General features: G+C 41.8%; 1 protein-coding gene across 1 annotated transcript in view; it reads right to left on the bottom strand.

Annotated features, from left to right (window-relative positions):
* The window catches only part of CFAP299 (cilia and flagella associated protein 299), a 399,775-nt gene extending 390,612 nt beyond the window's left edge, over positions 1-9,163 (bottom strand). The window contains exons 1-2 of the mRNA XM_034772927.1: positions 9,030-9,163; positions 2,071-2,201 (exon numbers count right to left, since the gene is read on the bottom strand). Coding sequence (XP_034628818.1) covers positions 2,071-2,201; positions 9,030-9,149 — 251 coding nt within the window. The 5' untranslated portion in view covers positions 9,150-9,163. The remainder of the gene's footprint in view (positions 1-2,070; positions 2,202-9,029) is intronic.
* Positions 9,164-13,014: the final 3,851 nt, after the last annotated feature.

Here is a 13,014-nt window from a genome sequence, read left to right as displayed (position 1 = left end):
GGGCAAAATATATATATAAAAATAAAGCCACATTCATGCCTAAACTTCTCCTGTTAGAGATTTTGTTTTCCAGTCTTTTGAGACTAGATCGGCTCTTCTGCCAAGAGGTCCATCTCAAAGTCTTTACAAAGTAAAAATACTATCTCATAAGAAAAAAATAAAGAAAAAGAGTGGGTTCCTTGTCCATAACTTCCTGCAGAGATGCCTTAGTACCACCAGCCCCTCCCTTGTCTGCTGGAAGGATGCTATTTATGTAGTCCCCTTAAACTCCAGCATGCTTCGCCCCGGCTAGAGCTCATGTCACAGCTGCTCAGGGAACTACATTTCCCAGTAATTGCATCTGCTGGATCTCAGGGAGAGACTGGCAGAGATGTCCTTGTCCATGACTACTGAAGGGAGAGGAGTTGCAACCTATCCTACTCACAGAACCTCAGTCTTGGGCCCTAAAAAACAATCAGTAGTAAGGGTTGTTCCCCCAGACCAGCTCCCTGAGACCATATCTTCTCTCTCAGTGATCATGTCCCTGTCCCATAGGTATTGTTCCTGGCACAGGGACACTCTAGCCAAAGAAGTTTCCCCATTCAGTTCTTAAAGTGTGGATGTACCTGTTGCCAGGGTTGTAATAGAAAGAATAAATTAAAGATTGATGCATCGAGTATTATAATTGTTGCTGAAGTAATATCTCTTAAAAGGCATCTTTTCAAACTTCCTCAATCTTTTACATGAAATAGACAATACTAGAGATTACACTCAAAAACAAAGTTCATTTCAGCTCCCATCCATATTCCTGACCAGATTTTGAAAGAAAGGTAATAGGGAGGTTCTGCCCATAGATGCAATCTCAGATTTTATAAAACTAACCCTTGAAATGTTGGAACATGATTTTTAGATATTTAGTTTGCACTATACTATGCATCCACCTAGAGGGAAAGTGATCAATAAAAATTGGCAGTTCTTCATATTAATTATGAGTCCTAGTTTATTAATTCCAAGATCTAAATATCTGGTGAAAAACATCTGCATTACTAGGTAAAATGGACTATATCCTGAGAATAAGTTTATATCCCCCTAACTAACAGAGCTAAACCACGATTTTTAAGTCTGATCTTCCATTAGCACATGGAGAGTGCATGTGCGTTGTTCTTATGAGCTTTAATGGCAGCTTTTATTATTTCCTAGTGCACACTAGTGTGGTAACTGTCTTCTCCAAAGCACTTTCTGTGTAAACCCCTTGTGCACTGATGGAAGCATAGCATGTCCAAAGATCAATTATCCATAACACTTGAAAAATCAATGTTCTAATAAAAGAGCAAGCTCTTGCCGTCTCTCTCTCTATATATATATATAGATTTGTTAGTCTTGCCTTTTATCCTCATATGTCCTTGTACTTTGACTATGTTAGTTTACTTCATGGTGATGGACAGACCTATCATGGACTACCTAAGATTTATAATCTAGAAGGTAGAATTATGACATTACACTTGCCCAAATGCAGGACCTGTTATTATTGGAAGTAACACCTACTGAAAGTACTGGTGCTGCAAAATAAAAGGAGAAAAGGGATTTTCAAAAGCACTTAAGGAAGTTAGGTTCCCAAATTCCACTGAAATGCAGGAAAACCTGGGATCCTAACTCAGTTAGAGACCTCTGAGAAGTCCCAGCCTTAAAATCCGGGGTAAGTGATTTTTCTGCAAGAAACAAGTTACAATTAACATCAGCGTGGAGTTCCAAGTTAATTTAATGTCAGCTCTGCTTTAGTCCAGGATATAATCAGGATGCAAGTAGGGAAATTGATACTGATTAATCATTTGTTACACCAATTTTATAGCTGGATTCTCCTTATATGTCTATATTTTTTATTTATGTTTTAAAAATTAGGAGCTCTAACTTCTGTGCGGCCTTACAGCAACTTGACTCCAGCTCTTCCACGCCCTAATCTTCATACAAGTTTAAGAAATCATAAACTCTGACCTGCCCCACCTTGCACATTATAAAAACCATAAAAAATTATCAAGAGGGCTCTTTTCCCCATCCTACACTTTGGATGTTCTATTAAATGCATCCACTTACTTTTGCTGGGTTCTTTCAGAGAGCCTTGAAGCCTCTGCAGCCGCTTTTCTTGCTTCAAACTCTTCCCTTTTCAGGACCTCACCGCTTCCCCGGAATCCCAGCTCCACCAGCTGGCGAGCCATCTCCTCATTCTGAAGGAGCAAGGAAGAGTCAGCTGTTTCTCAGAAAACAATAAATTAAACGCCAACAACAACAAAATCTCTAGAAAAAAGGATTTTTTTTACTTCTAAAATTAAAAGTCTACAAGCAAGGTATGGAAACATCACTTCAGGTTAGCATCCATCCGTTCTATCAGTGATTTTTCATTCTCTTATGTCCACATCATCCTCATTATGACTGTGTGAAAAGGATAGCCCCATGAAGCAGAACAGGAAATAAACTCTTTTGATGGGTAAATAAAGATTTCTAGTTGCGTCTAATCAATTTCTACAGTTAAAGAGTTGCTGATGCTTTGGGGAAAGACATTCTATTTGGAGAAAACTCTGTTTATACATCATACCTTGCGCTGTTTTTTTAATTGCAATTATTTCTGCTATTAAAATATCATCTCTAGAGTGGAAATTTCCCATCTCTGGGAAATGGCAAGGAGTTCAGTCCCCTAAACATATGGAAATCTCAGGATCTATGTAGCTCCCCAGCCACTTGCAGGGCAAGGAGAATTCAGGGGGCGGTGCCGGGTCTCTGCACAGCACCCTGAACTCCACATTCCACCAGAGCTACAAAACTCTACAGAGCTGGATGCCCAAAACTTCAGCTGGGGTTGTTTGTAGCTGTATAAAGAAGAACTGAGCTGCAGATCTGATCACATGCAACTTGGGGGTGATTTACATTCAGAAAGGGGATTATGCAATACCCAGTGGCTGCTCTCTGGCTCCTTCATCTCCCTTTCTAGCTTCCCAGGACTGTGGTACCAATATGAAGGGGTACTCATAGAATTGAGGGCTAAGGGTCAAAATTAACCACAGCTGCTTTTCTGTCAGTGAAAGTGTGTCCCCTAATTTGGTGCATTTTGCTGCTCCCTTTTCTGCAGAGTTTGCAACCCCAGAACCTCATCTATCCATAAGGTCTAGAAGGGGAAAAGCTGTGAGGAAAGGGAAAGCATATATAGTCTGAATGTACAGTCCTTACATGGACAAAACTTCATTTAAGGCTGTAGGTTAGACCCAATGAGCACATACTTTTGTAAAACACAACAGTCACCATCCTACATCTGCTTCAGTTAGGGTGACCAGATGCCCCGATTTTATAGGGACAGTCCCGATTTTGGGGTCTTTTTCTTATATAGGTTCCTATTACCCCCCCCCACCCCGTCCCGATTTTTCACATTTGCTGTCTGGTCACCCTAGTATGTGTGTCCTCCATTCCTTTAGTATGAGCTTTGAAACAAAATACAAAAGTGAACTAATGCTTCCACCTAGTGGCAAGAGACCAGAACAATCTACCAACAGACAGTTCATATACTTGAGTCACAATAGGTAAGAAGATACTTCCCTCTGTTCTGTGGTGCAGAGGGGAGGAAATCGAACAGAACTAGGGAGTAACAGAGGAGGGAAGTAAAATATGGGGTGGAATCCCCCATGGAAGTTAGTGCTGCTCCCCACACTAGCTTCTGAGCTACTGCTTCGTACTCCCTTCGGAGGGTGGCAGAAGAGTCTAGCTGTGGACCAGGAGGCTAGTGGCAGCACAACCAGTCAGCTGACCTTCCTGCCAGGGGTAGGAAAGCTCAGGATACAGAGCACAGGAATAGGCACTCCATATGGGTGTTCCAGTGATTCACAGGGATGGGATTTCCTGTGGATTCTTGGGTTGGGTGTGTTGGTAAATCTCTGACCCTTCAGTGTCTGTGCTAATCCATCCTCTTGAGGGAATAATAGGTCCCGATTCCCACTCGTGGAACTAATTGAGTTCTGTATTAGTTTTTCTCCTCTTCTGCCACTTTTTATGTTAAAGGGAAGGGATGACACACAAAGCACTGGATGAGTACCTATATTGGTACCTGGATGATGTATTACAATTTTGAAAGGTTTCAAAGTAACAGCCATGTTAGTCTGTATCCGCAAAAAGAACAGGAGTACTTGTGGCACCTTAGAGACTAACAAATTTATTTCAGCATAAGCTTTCGTGGGCTACAGCCCACTTCTTCGGATGCTTATGCTGAAATAAATTTGTTAGTCTCTAAGGTGCCACAAGTNATCCTTTGCAATGAACATCGGATTGTTTGTTATTGTTTCTGTATGGGCTCTCCATTTAATGTGATTATCATCCAACTACAGAAGAATTGTATGGCCCCAAATACAGGTATCGGTCCGCGGTTGCAAACTGAGACGACGCTTTGGGGCTGACTTGTGCAGCAACGTTTTCTGATGTGTAAAACAGCAGCAAACTGATTTCTTAGCATGATTTTGTCTTATTCCCCTAAGTAGATCTTCTCATGTCCAGTGCATGTGTAGAATGATTTAGGCTGGAATTGTCGAAGGGGCCTATCACAGATTCATCTCGGTTTGCAACTGTAGGCAAACATCTCTGTTTGTTAAAAACAACAAAGAGTCTGGTGGCACCTTAAAGACTAACAGATTTATTTGGGCATAAGCTTTCGTGAGTAAAAACCTCACTTCTTCGGATGCATAGAGTGAAAGCCCCGAAGAAGTGAGGTTTTTACTCACGAAAGCTTATGCCCAAATAAATCTGTTAGTCTTTAAGGTGCCACCAGACTCTTTGTTGTTTTTAACAAACAGAGATGTTTGCCTACAGTTGCAAACCGAGATGAATCTGTGATAGGCCCCTTCGACAATTCCAGCCTAAATCATTCTACACATGCACTGGACATGAGAAGATCTACTTAGGGGAATAAGACAAAATCATGCTAAGAAATCAGTTTGCTGCTGTTTTACACATCAGAAAACGTTGCTGCACAAGTCAGCCCCAAAGCGTCGTCTCAGTTTGCAACCGCGGACCGATACCTGTATTTGGGGCCATACAATTCTTCTGTAGTTGGATGATAATCACATTAAATGGAGAGCCCATACAGAAACAATAACAAACAATCCGATGTTCATTGCAAAGGATTTCTGGACCAGTTCAGCACCCTGAAGTTAGCCAGTGAATAAAACATTGTTTTGGCTAATTCTGTCTCACACTCAGCTTCACAGATAAAGAGGGTGAAAAGGCCATTAACATTCGTCTTTTCACCCCATCTCTACTTCACAAAACTGGACTTGACAAGCTTCAATACTGTCCTTAGGGCTTGTTTACACACAAGTTATATTGCTTTAACTATAACGGTACGTAGTTAGTTGGTACAATAACACCCCACCTCTAATAGAGATGCAATTACAATGGTAAGGTATTTTATACCAGTATTGCTTATACCTATATAGTAAGGGAAATAAACTATACCTGTATAAGGCACCAATATAAAGTACCTCCACACTGGTAAGAGTATTTCAGTAAAACATTACAGCCCTAACCAAAATAATTATCCTGGTAAAAAAAAAAAAAAAACACATTTAGATCGAGGGAATTTACCTTTAAACAAAGTAAGAAGAAAAACTGCTATTTCAATGTTTTTGCCTTAAGCCATGTCTACACTGCAAACTTTTGCTGATATAGCTATGCCAGCAAGCAGTTGAGGAGATGTGACTTTGTAACCAACATAATTGTCCTTGCAAAAACCCCTAGCGTAGATGCAGCTTATATTCGCAAAGCTACACTTTTGCTGATATAGCTTATATTGCTCGGAGAGGGAGAGACGAGAGTAAGCTAGCCCTCCAAAAAGCACGGTCTTTATGGTATAAGCTGCGTCCACACTAGGGGCTTTTGCCAACACAGTCAGTTGTCGGTTACGTCCATGCTAGGAGTGCTTTGCCAGCACAGTATATTGGTATACTACTATACTGGCAACGCATGCCTGGTGTTGACTTTGCCTAAGATTCTCTTGGTCTGATGGGCACCCTAAAATGATGGTGAGATAGCATGGTACGCGTGCACAAGCTGCTGAAATCATTTCACCCAAGTGTCATTCTAGCATTTAGACTTGCAACCAACAAAAGACTGCAATTTTCCATCTCTATTGTAATGTACGTAACATTGGGGCTACACAAATTTTAGCATTTAATGCTTGATAACATTTATCTGAAAGAACAGCCTGGCTTCCTTTATTGGTGATGGGTTCAGAAAATAACTGCTAGAAGGACAAGAAACACAATCAGAAGTAGGATAGGTAAGTTCCTCGTAATGACTTTGGAAAGTTTACTAAAACTACAAAATAAAGAGCTGCATATTTGGGATTTAAAGAAGCTTTAGCTCCTCCTCTGTTTTTTACTGCTCTAGCAGTATTGACATTTCCCATGCCAACATTAATAAACTTGCATACTTTTTATAACAAACAAGAAAGCTGGGCATGAATGACTATGACATGTATCAAATACTGAAAATACTCAGAAAGCAACTAAGGATTTCACAGAAGAACTGCTACTGCTAACATCACAGATTGTGACTTCAAGGAAGTCACTGAAACATGATAGCACTATTGCTGACTTGGAAAGAGGATCTGTTTTTTCCACCAAACAGGTACTCAAAAAGCATTATGGCTCCTTCTCTATGGGAGGACATAACTTTTAATGATAGTGGAGATGCAGTTAGATTTAGTGTTTACCTGAAACAGAAGATAAACATGAATGATCCTTATGATGAATGCTCAAAGCAAATATGCCATTAATCAACAATAAAGGCAAAAACAGTCCAGTCAATGGTCCCTCATGTCCTTTCTACTTTGTATCTCAGTCAAGGGGTTGATATTTCTCCTGGGGAGGAGCTACTGGGTAGATTTATTAATTTTGCAATACATCTATTTTTGAAAATTAGCTTCCTAGTGGAGCTCTTAACTCCCTGTTCCAGCTGAATTTACCAAATTCTTATCCTTCCATCCTATTTCTAGCTCAATTCACTACTCTTCAGCTATCATTTGCTGTTCACTCTCCCATCTGCTCTTCCATTTTGGCTCCTAGGCCACGTCCTCTCCGTCCATGAAGTTACTTCCCTCCACCTTATGTAACTCTCCCAAACCCATATGTTCTGATCTTGTCCCTGGCTATCTATGGTACTTATAGGGCCCACATTACCATATTATCTCAGCGCCTCAATCTTTTGATGTATTTATCCTCATAACACCTCTGTGAGGTAGGGAAGTGCTACCACTGCCATTTAGCAGACGAGTAATGGAGCACAGAAAAGCTAAGTGACTTGCCCAAGATAAGCTATGCAGTGGGGGGGGGAGGAAACACAGAATTGAATCAACACCTTCTAGACTAGTGTCTTAGCCACTGACCTCAGCACCATGGTACTAAGCACTCAATAGTTTCGGAGAGTAAGTGTGGGAGAAGGGAGGGAAGAATGAACAAATGGAGAGAGTGGGGCATGCAGTGAAAACAGGAGAATAAATAGAACACAGGAAAATAAACAAGGGAAATGCAAGAGAACATAATGCAAAAGGTAGGGATGCTGCTGTGACATGTAAAAAGAAGGTTAATTTTTCCACAAGAAGAAATGTAGTGGGGGAAAAAAATCATAGACCAAAAGGAGAAAGAAAGAAAGAAAGAAAGAAAGAAAGAAAGAAAGAAAGAAAGAAAGAAAGAAAGAAAGAAAGAAAGAAAGAAAGAAAGAAAGAAAATGGAAAAGGGGGTCAAGAAAGATAACTTAAGAATAAACATGGCAGCGAATAAAAGGGAAAAAAATACATTGGGGAGATGACACACATAGTGGTGAGGGTTTGTGAAATACATTTCGTTAATACTAATTATTCCCCATGTTTTATTACAGTTCTCAGGAAGACATCCAACACCTCCAGCAATTTCAGAGGGATGCAGGAGTGATGTTGGAACACAGTCCCTGATTTCTCACCACTGAAGTCAATGGGAGTTTTGCCATTAACTTCCACAGCACAGAATCAGGCCCATATTTGTTCCTTAGTAGGCTTAATTAAAATTAATGATAAGCATGAAACTAAGAGGAAAAATTGCTTCACTATTAAATTATCCTAATAACCAGTAATTCCCCACAGCCCACCAATTTGAAGCCCATTATTAAAATTATGTATTTGCAGAATTCCCATAGAGAAACAAGGTGGGTGAGGTAATATCTTTTATTGGACAAACTTTTGTTGGCAAGAGAGACAAGCTTTCGAGTTTAAACAGAGCTCTTCTTCAGGTCTGGGCCAGAAGAGCTCTGTATAAGCTCAAAAGCTTGTCTCCCTCACCAACAGAAGTTGGTCCAGTAAAAGATATTACTTCACCCACCTTGTCTCTCTAATATCCTAGGGACAACACAGCTAGAGCAACATGGCCAACAATAGAATCCCCACAGGCCAAGAGAGCATAGGCAGCTGCCTGGAATAAATATATTAGAAATAACTGAAAGTAAACGTCAAATAAAACTCAACATCTATAAACAAGCAACAATTTCTAAAATGTAAAGAAACATGTTGAAGGTCCTTCACCTGCTGCAAATTTCTGTCCCTGTTATTATGAACACCACAGATTAGGGAGTGAAAGAATTGTAGCCATCCAGTTTATACCTCATTATAATATGTTCTTGTTTATACTTCTCATCTCAGTGGGAGGGGGGAAAAAGACTCCGTGGAGTCAGTTTCACTTTTGTTTATAGTCAATTTCACATGCGGGGTCCTTGGAAACCCTAACCTAGTGATGCCAACACTGCGGGGGAACATTTGATGAAAAATAATTGCAGCGGGGGAAGGGGTGATGGGTGAGGGCTGGGGGGGGCTGTACTAGGAGAAGGACTGTGGGGGGGGGAAATGAGGGGGGGGGGGGGGGGGGGGGGGGGGGGGGGTTGCCGGGGGGGCTGCACGGGGGGAAGGGCTGCACGGGGGGCTGCCCGGGGCGCACGGAGGGACCAGCTGTGCCGTCTCTGGACGCCCCGCGGCTGCGGCGCTCCCCGCCCACCTCCAGGTAGAACAGGTCCTGCGTGGTGATCTGCGAGTCCAAGTAATCGTCGTAGCTGTTGAACTGGGTGATGAGATGATCCAGGGCGGCCCCGGCGTCGTCCGCCTCCAGCGCCGCCATCCGCGCCGCAGGCCGCCGCGTCCCTAGCAACCGGCCAGGCCCCGCCCACCCCCGGCGGCAAGCCCCGCCCCTTGTGCGGAGACACCCCCGCGGCCTTGCGCGGCTGCTGCTGGATGAGCGCGAGGCGCAGCGCGGTCTGTCCGGCCTCCGCCTGTGCGGTGTGGGGCACGCCCCTAGCAGTATCTAACCTTGTACCCAGTGCTTAATTCGAGCCCTGGCCCCTCAGGGCTTTTGCTGTGTCAGTTATGAAAGTAAAAAAATTGCATTTTCAGTGCAAATTAAGTGCTGGGGTTATAGTACTATGTATTACTTGCATATGCCTTTGGGCATCTGTGTAAAGAGGAATAGGTGTATGTATATACATACTGATCCCCCTTTGGGGTAGTGCTGAGTCTCAAAAGTCCGCCAAAATTCCCCCCTCCCTCTAGGGCTAATCAAGTGTTTGGACTTTCTTCAAGCAACATGCCCAGTTCTACAGCAGTTACACATCACCATGTGTAGTTAGGGTGCCCAGACAGCAAGTGTGAAAAATCGGGAGAGGGGGTGGGGAGTAATAGGAACCTATATATGAAAAAGACCCAAAAATCGGGACTGTCCCTATAAAACTGGGACATCTGGTCACCCTATGTGTAGTTAGTCATACAAGTGGCATAAGTATTAGCCCTCACCCTCTTTGTCTGAAAACAAAACAGAAAAGTATCAAACCTGGCTACTCCACTCCACTAGTTTTCTGACCCTTATGAAATAAGAATTTGGAACATGGATTTCAGATTCGCTATGCCACTGAGGTCAGCATGTGTTTTACATTGAACAGCTGATGTTGAGAAAGCATGCATCATCCCACTAGGCAAGTGTCTACTATAACAGGGGCTTGATCCTTCTTCACTGAAATAGATAGGAACTTTGCCATTGACTTCAGTGGACCTAGGATCTGACATAGGTGCAGGAAGAGTCTCCATTCCAGGTTGGTATGAAACTAAGACCTTTTGGTGTTGTTCACAAAACAAAACAAAAAACAAAAACGGAGGAGATCCACCCCACAATAGCCTGAGTGCTTAGGACACTCCCCTGGGATAAAGGAAACATGGGAGTCTATCCCACGCAAGTGTCCTAACCACCCAGACATTGGCTAATTCTGGGATGGGTTCTCTCTCTATCTCTCATGGAGTTGTTTGATTTTGTATAAATAATTACATAAAATATTCAATGGCGCAGGGACTGGAACCTGGGTATTCAACATCTCAGCTGAGGGAGCTAGCTACTGGACCATAGAGTCAATCTCCTTTGGCCTGACAAATATTTAATTAATACAAAGTGGAGCAACTCCAAAAAACAATTAAAGGAGTCTCACACCAGAATACCCTGTAGCTCAATTGTTAGAGTGCTCACCTGCAATGTAGAAGAGCTAGGTTCAAGTTCCCTCAGAAACAGGCAGAACAGGGTTCTCCATAACTTCTGCATCCCAGATGAGGGCCAAAACCATTGATGTCTCTAGAACTTCCATCCTGGAGCCTAAGAAACCTTCCTGATAAAAGTTTCATCAAAACTGCCCCTTCAAAGGAAAATTTCAGGTTTGATGAATTGGTATTTTCCAACAAAAAACTGTTTTGTCGAATGATTCCCCAACTAGCTTTATGCAGGTGGTCAGACTAGATAATCATCGTGGTCTCTTCTGTCCTTAAAATATATGCATCTTCTTTCTTCTCCAACTGAAACTGGCTCATTAAACAGAATTTTTTACCTTAAAACCAAAGCATGCCCTTACTTAGGCCGCAGTTCCGCAAAGCCTATAAGCACATGCTTAACTCGAAGTATAAATCCACTGAAGCAAATGAACTATTTTGAATTGAAACAGGTGTAACAGTACACTTTGTCCCAAAGCATCCAAGTCTTCAAACATGTCTCAAGGACTATGAAGGGAATTTAAGATGGTACCCATGAGCTTTATGAGGCAGCTGACAATTCCTAAACTATTTCTTTCTGGGGAAGAGGAAAGGGAAGACTCCTAAAACAATCTCCACTCCCCATCTTGGCCAAGCCAAGATGGCTCCTAGACGAGAGTCATTGAGATGTGTTTAGATTAGATTTTGCTGGATGTGCGAGGTCACTACACTTTTAAATTGACAGAACTGAATGCCTTGTTTTAGAAAGCCAGGATTTAGATGCTGCACTAGTCAGACAGATGCTGGTAAAGCCCTGCATACCAGCGCTGTAAAACTTAATGGGAGCAATCATCTTGAGGTGGAGGAAGCTGCTGGTTGATATAAAATGATGAGAAGGAAGACAAGCTCTTTTTTAGCAGCACTAAGGTTACCCAGAGGAAGAGTTATCTAATCCATCAAAATACATTTTATTGACCATTTGATTAAAAAAGAAAAGTGTAGGTTTCCAGTGAATCACCTTAATGTGGTGCAAGCTTGTGGAGTTCTAGGAATGAGAACTTTTTACGGGTGGTCATCAAATAATGATGGATGCTAGAAACAGTGCACAGCACAGCACCAGAGAAAGCCAGGAATGGTCTCAGTCTTTTATCTGTTCTCCCATCCATGATGCTCAATTAAAAGGACAGTGTCAAGCAGTTTAAGGGTCCCAAAATAGATTAAACACCCTATAAATAGTTATGAAGCTTTATATGAAGAGAAAGGTCTTCATAATGTTATCAATGCATTTGAACATTCCCCTAGGAATCCCCAGCGATATTATGCTAATGCATCCAAAGAAGTGAGGTTTTTACCCACGAAAGCTTATGCCCAAATAAATCTGTTAGTCTTTAAGGTGCCACCAGACTCCTTGTTGTTTATGCTAATGCATGAGAGCCAGACTGGGAAACTAGCAAGCAAAAGATGAAGTTAGCTAGTGTGGATTCATTGTCTAAGCTGAGTGACATGTAAGAGACTCTGACTGCATATGGTAAAAGATAACAAAACATGTAAGCCTATCTACTATGTTATTAGTAACAGGTAGTTCACTTTTTAGAGGAATTGTACATTGGCTGTCCCATTAATAATAAGTGCACCAGCTACTCCTGATGCCTTTTTCTTTTAACTTTTTGCTGGAGGGCTATACAGATTTTTTTTTTTAACATTTTCAACTTTATATGGTCATTCATCAAGTAATGTTCCCCACTAGGACTACTGGGAGGTAAAAATACTGCTGCAGCCTTTTGATGCAGAATATGAATCCATTCCAACTATGAAAGGAAACCAATTAGGGAGGCAGTGTTTTGTCCTTGGGTTCTTAAATCAAGACACTTATCAAATACCTCCATCTTAAACATCCAGTGGCTCCCAGGGAGAACTTCATAGGCCCCACCATCTTTTACCCCATGCTGTGAGTGTACAGGTAGTTAAAACAAAACACACACTATGTAAGTACTTTAATATTAGACATTCAAGCATGAATATTTTGGTTACAAAGATGGAGATTTGCTGTGTGCCTTAAATAAGTCACTTACTCCCTCTACAACTCAGATGACTTGTATAAAAAAGAATATATATGAGGTAACAATAGCTTAATTTCTGAGTGTTGTTAGAATTCATGTTGGTTGATCATTGAAAGTAAAGTTAGGTCCTCAACCAGCTTCAGTGGTCCTATATTGATTGACACCAGCCCCAGATCTGACGCAAAAGGTGCTATTCAAGTGTGAAGTAGCAATTAGAGGAGAGGGTCATTATATGTAAGGAGAGATGCTTCACATGAATTTGAAAAGTAATTTGTCAGAAATTTTAATTCCTGATAGTTAAAGAGACAGTGGATGGAACTGTCCCCTTATTGTTAAAAAAGGGTCACATTCTTTACTGTTTAGGCCAGGGGTCTCAAAGTCCCAGTCCGCGGGCCATCTGCAGCCCGAGAACCTCCCCATTGC

The sequence above is a fragment of the Trachemys scripta genome, chromosome 5 (assembly GCF_013100865.1).
Source record: "Trachemys scripta elegans isolate TJP31775 chromosome 5, CAS_Tse_1.0, whole genome shotgun sequence".
Lineage (NCBI taxonomy): Eukaryota > Metazoa > Chordata > Testudines > Emydidae > Trachemys > Trachemys scripta.
The sequence above is the reverse complement of the archived record's forward strand: the minus strand, read 5'-3'. Positions and strand labels throughout refer to the sequence as shown.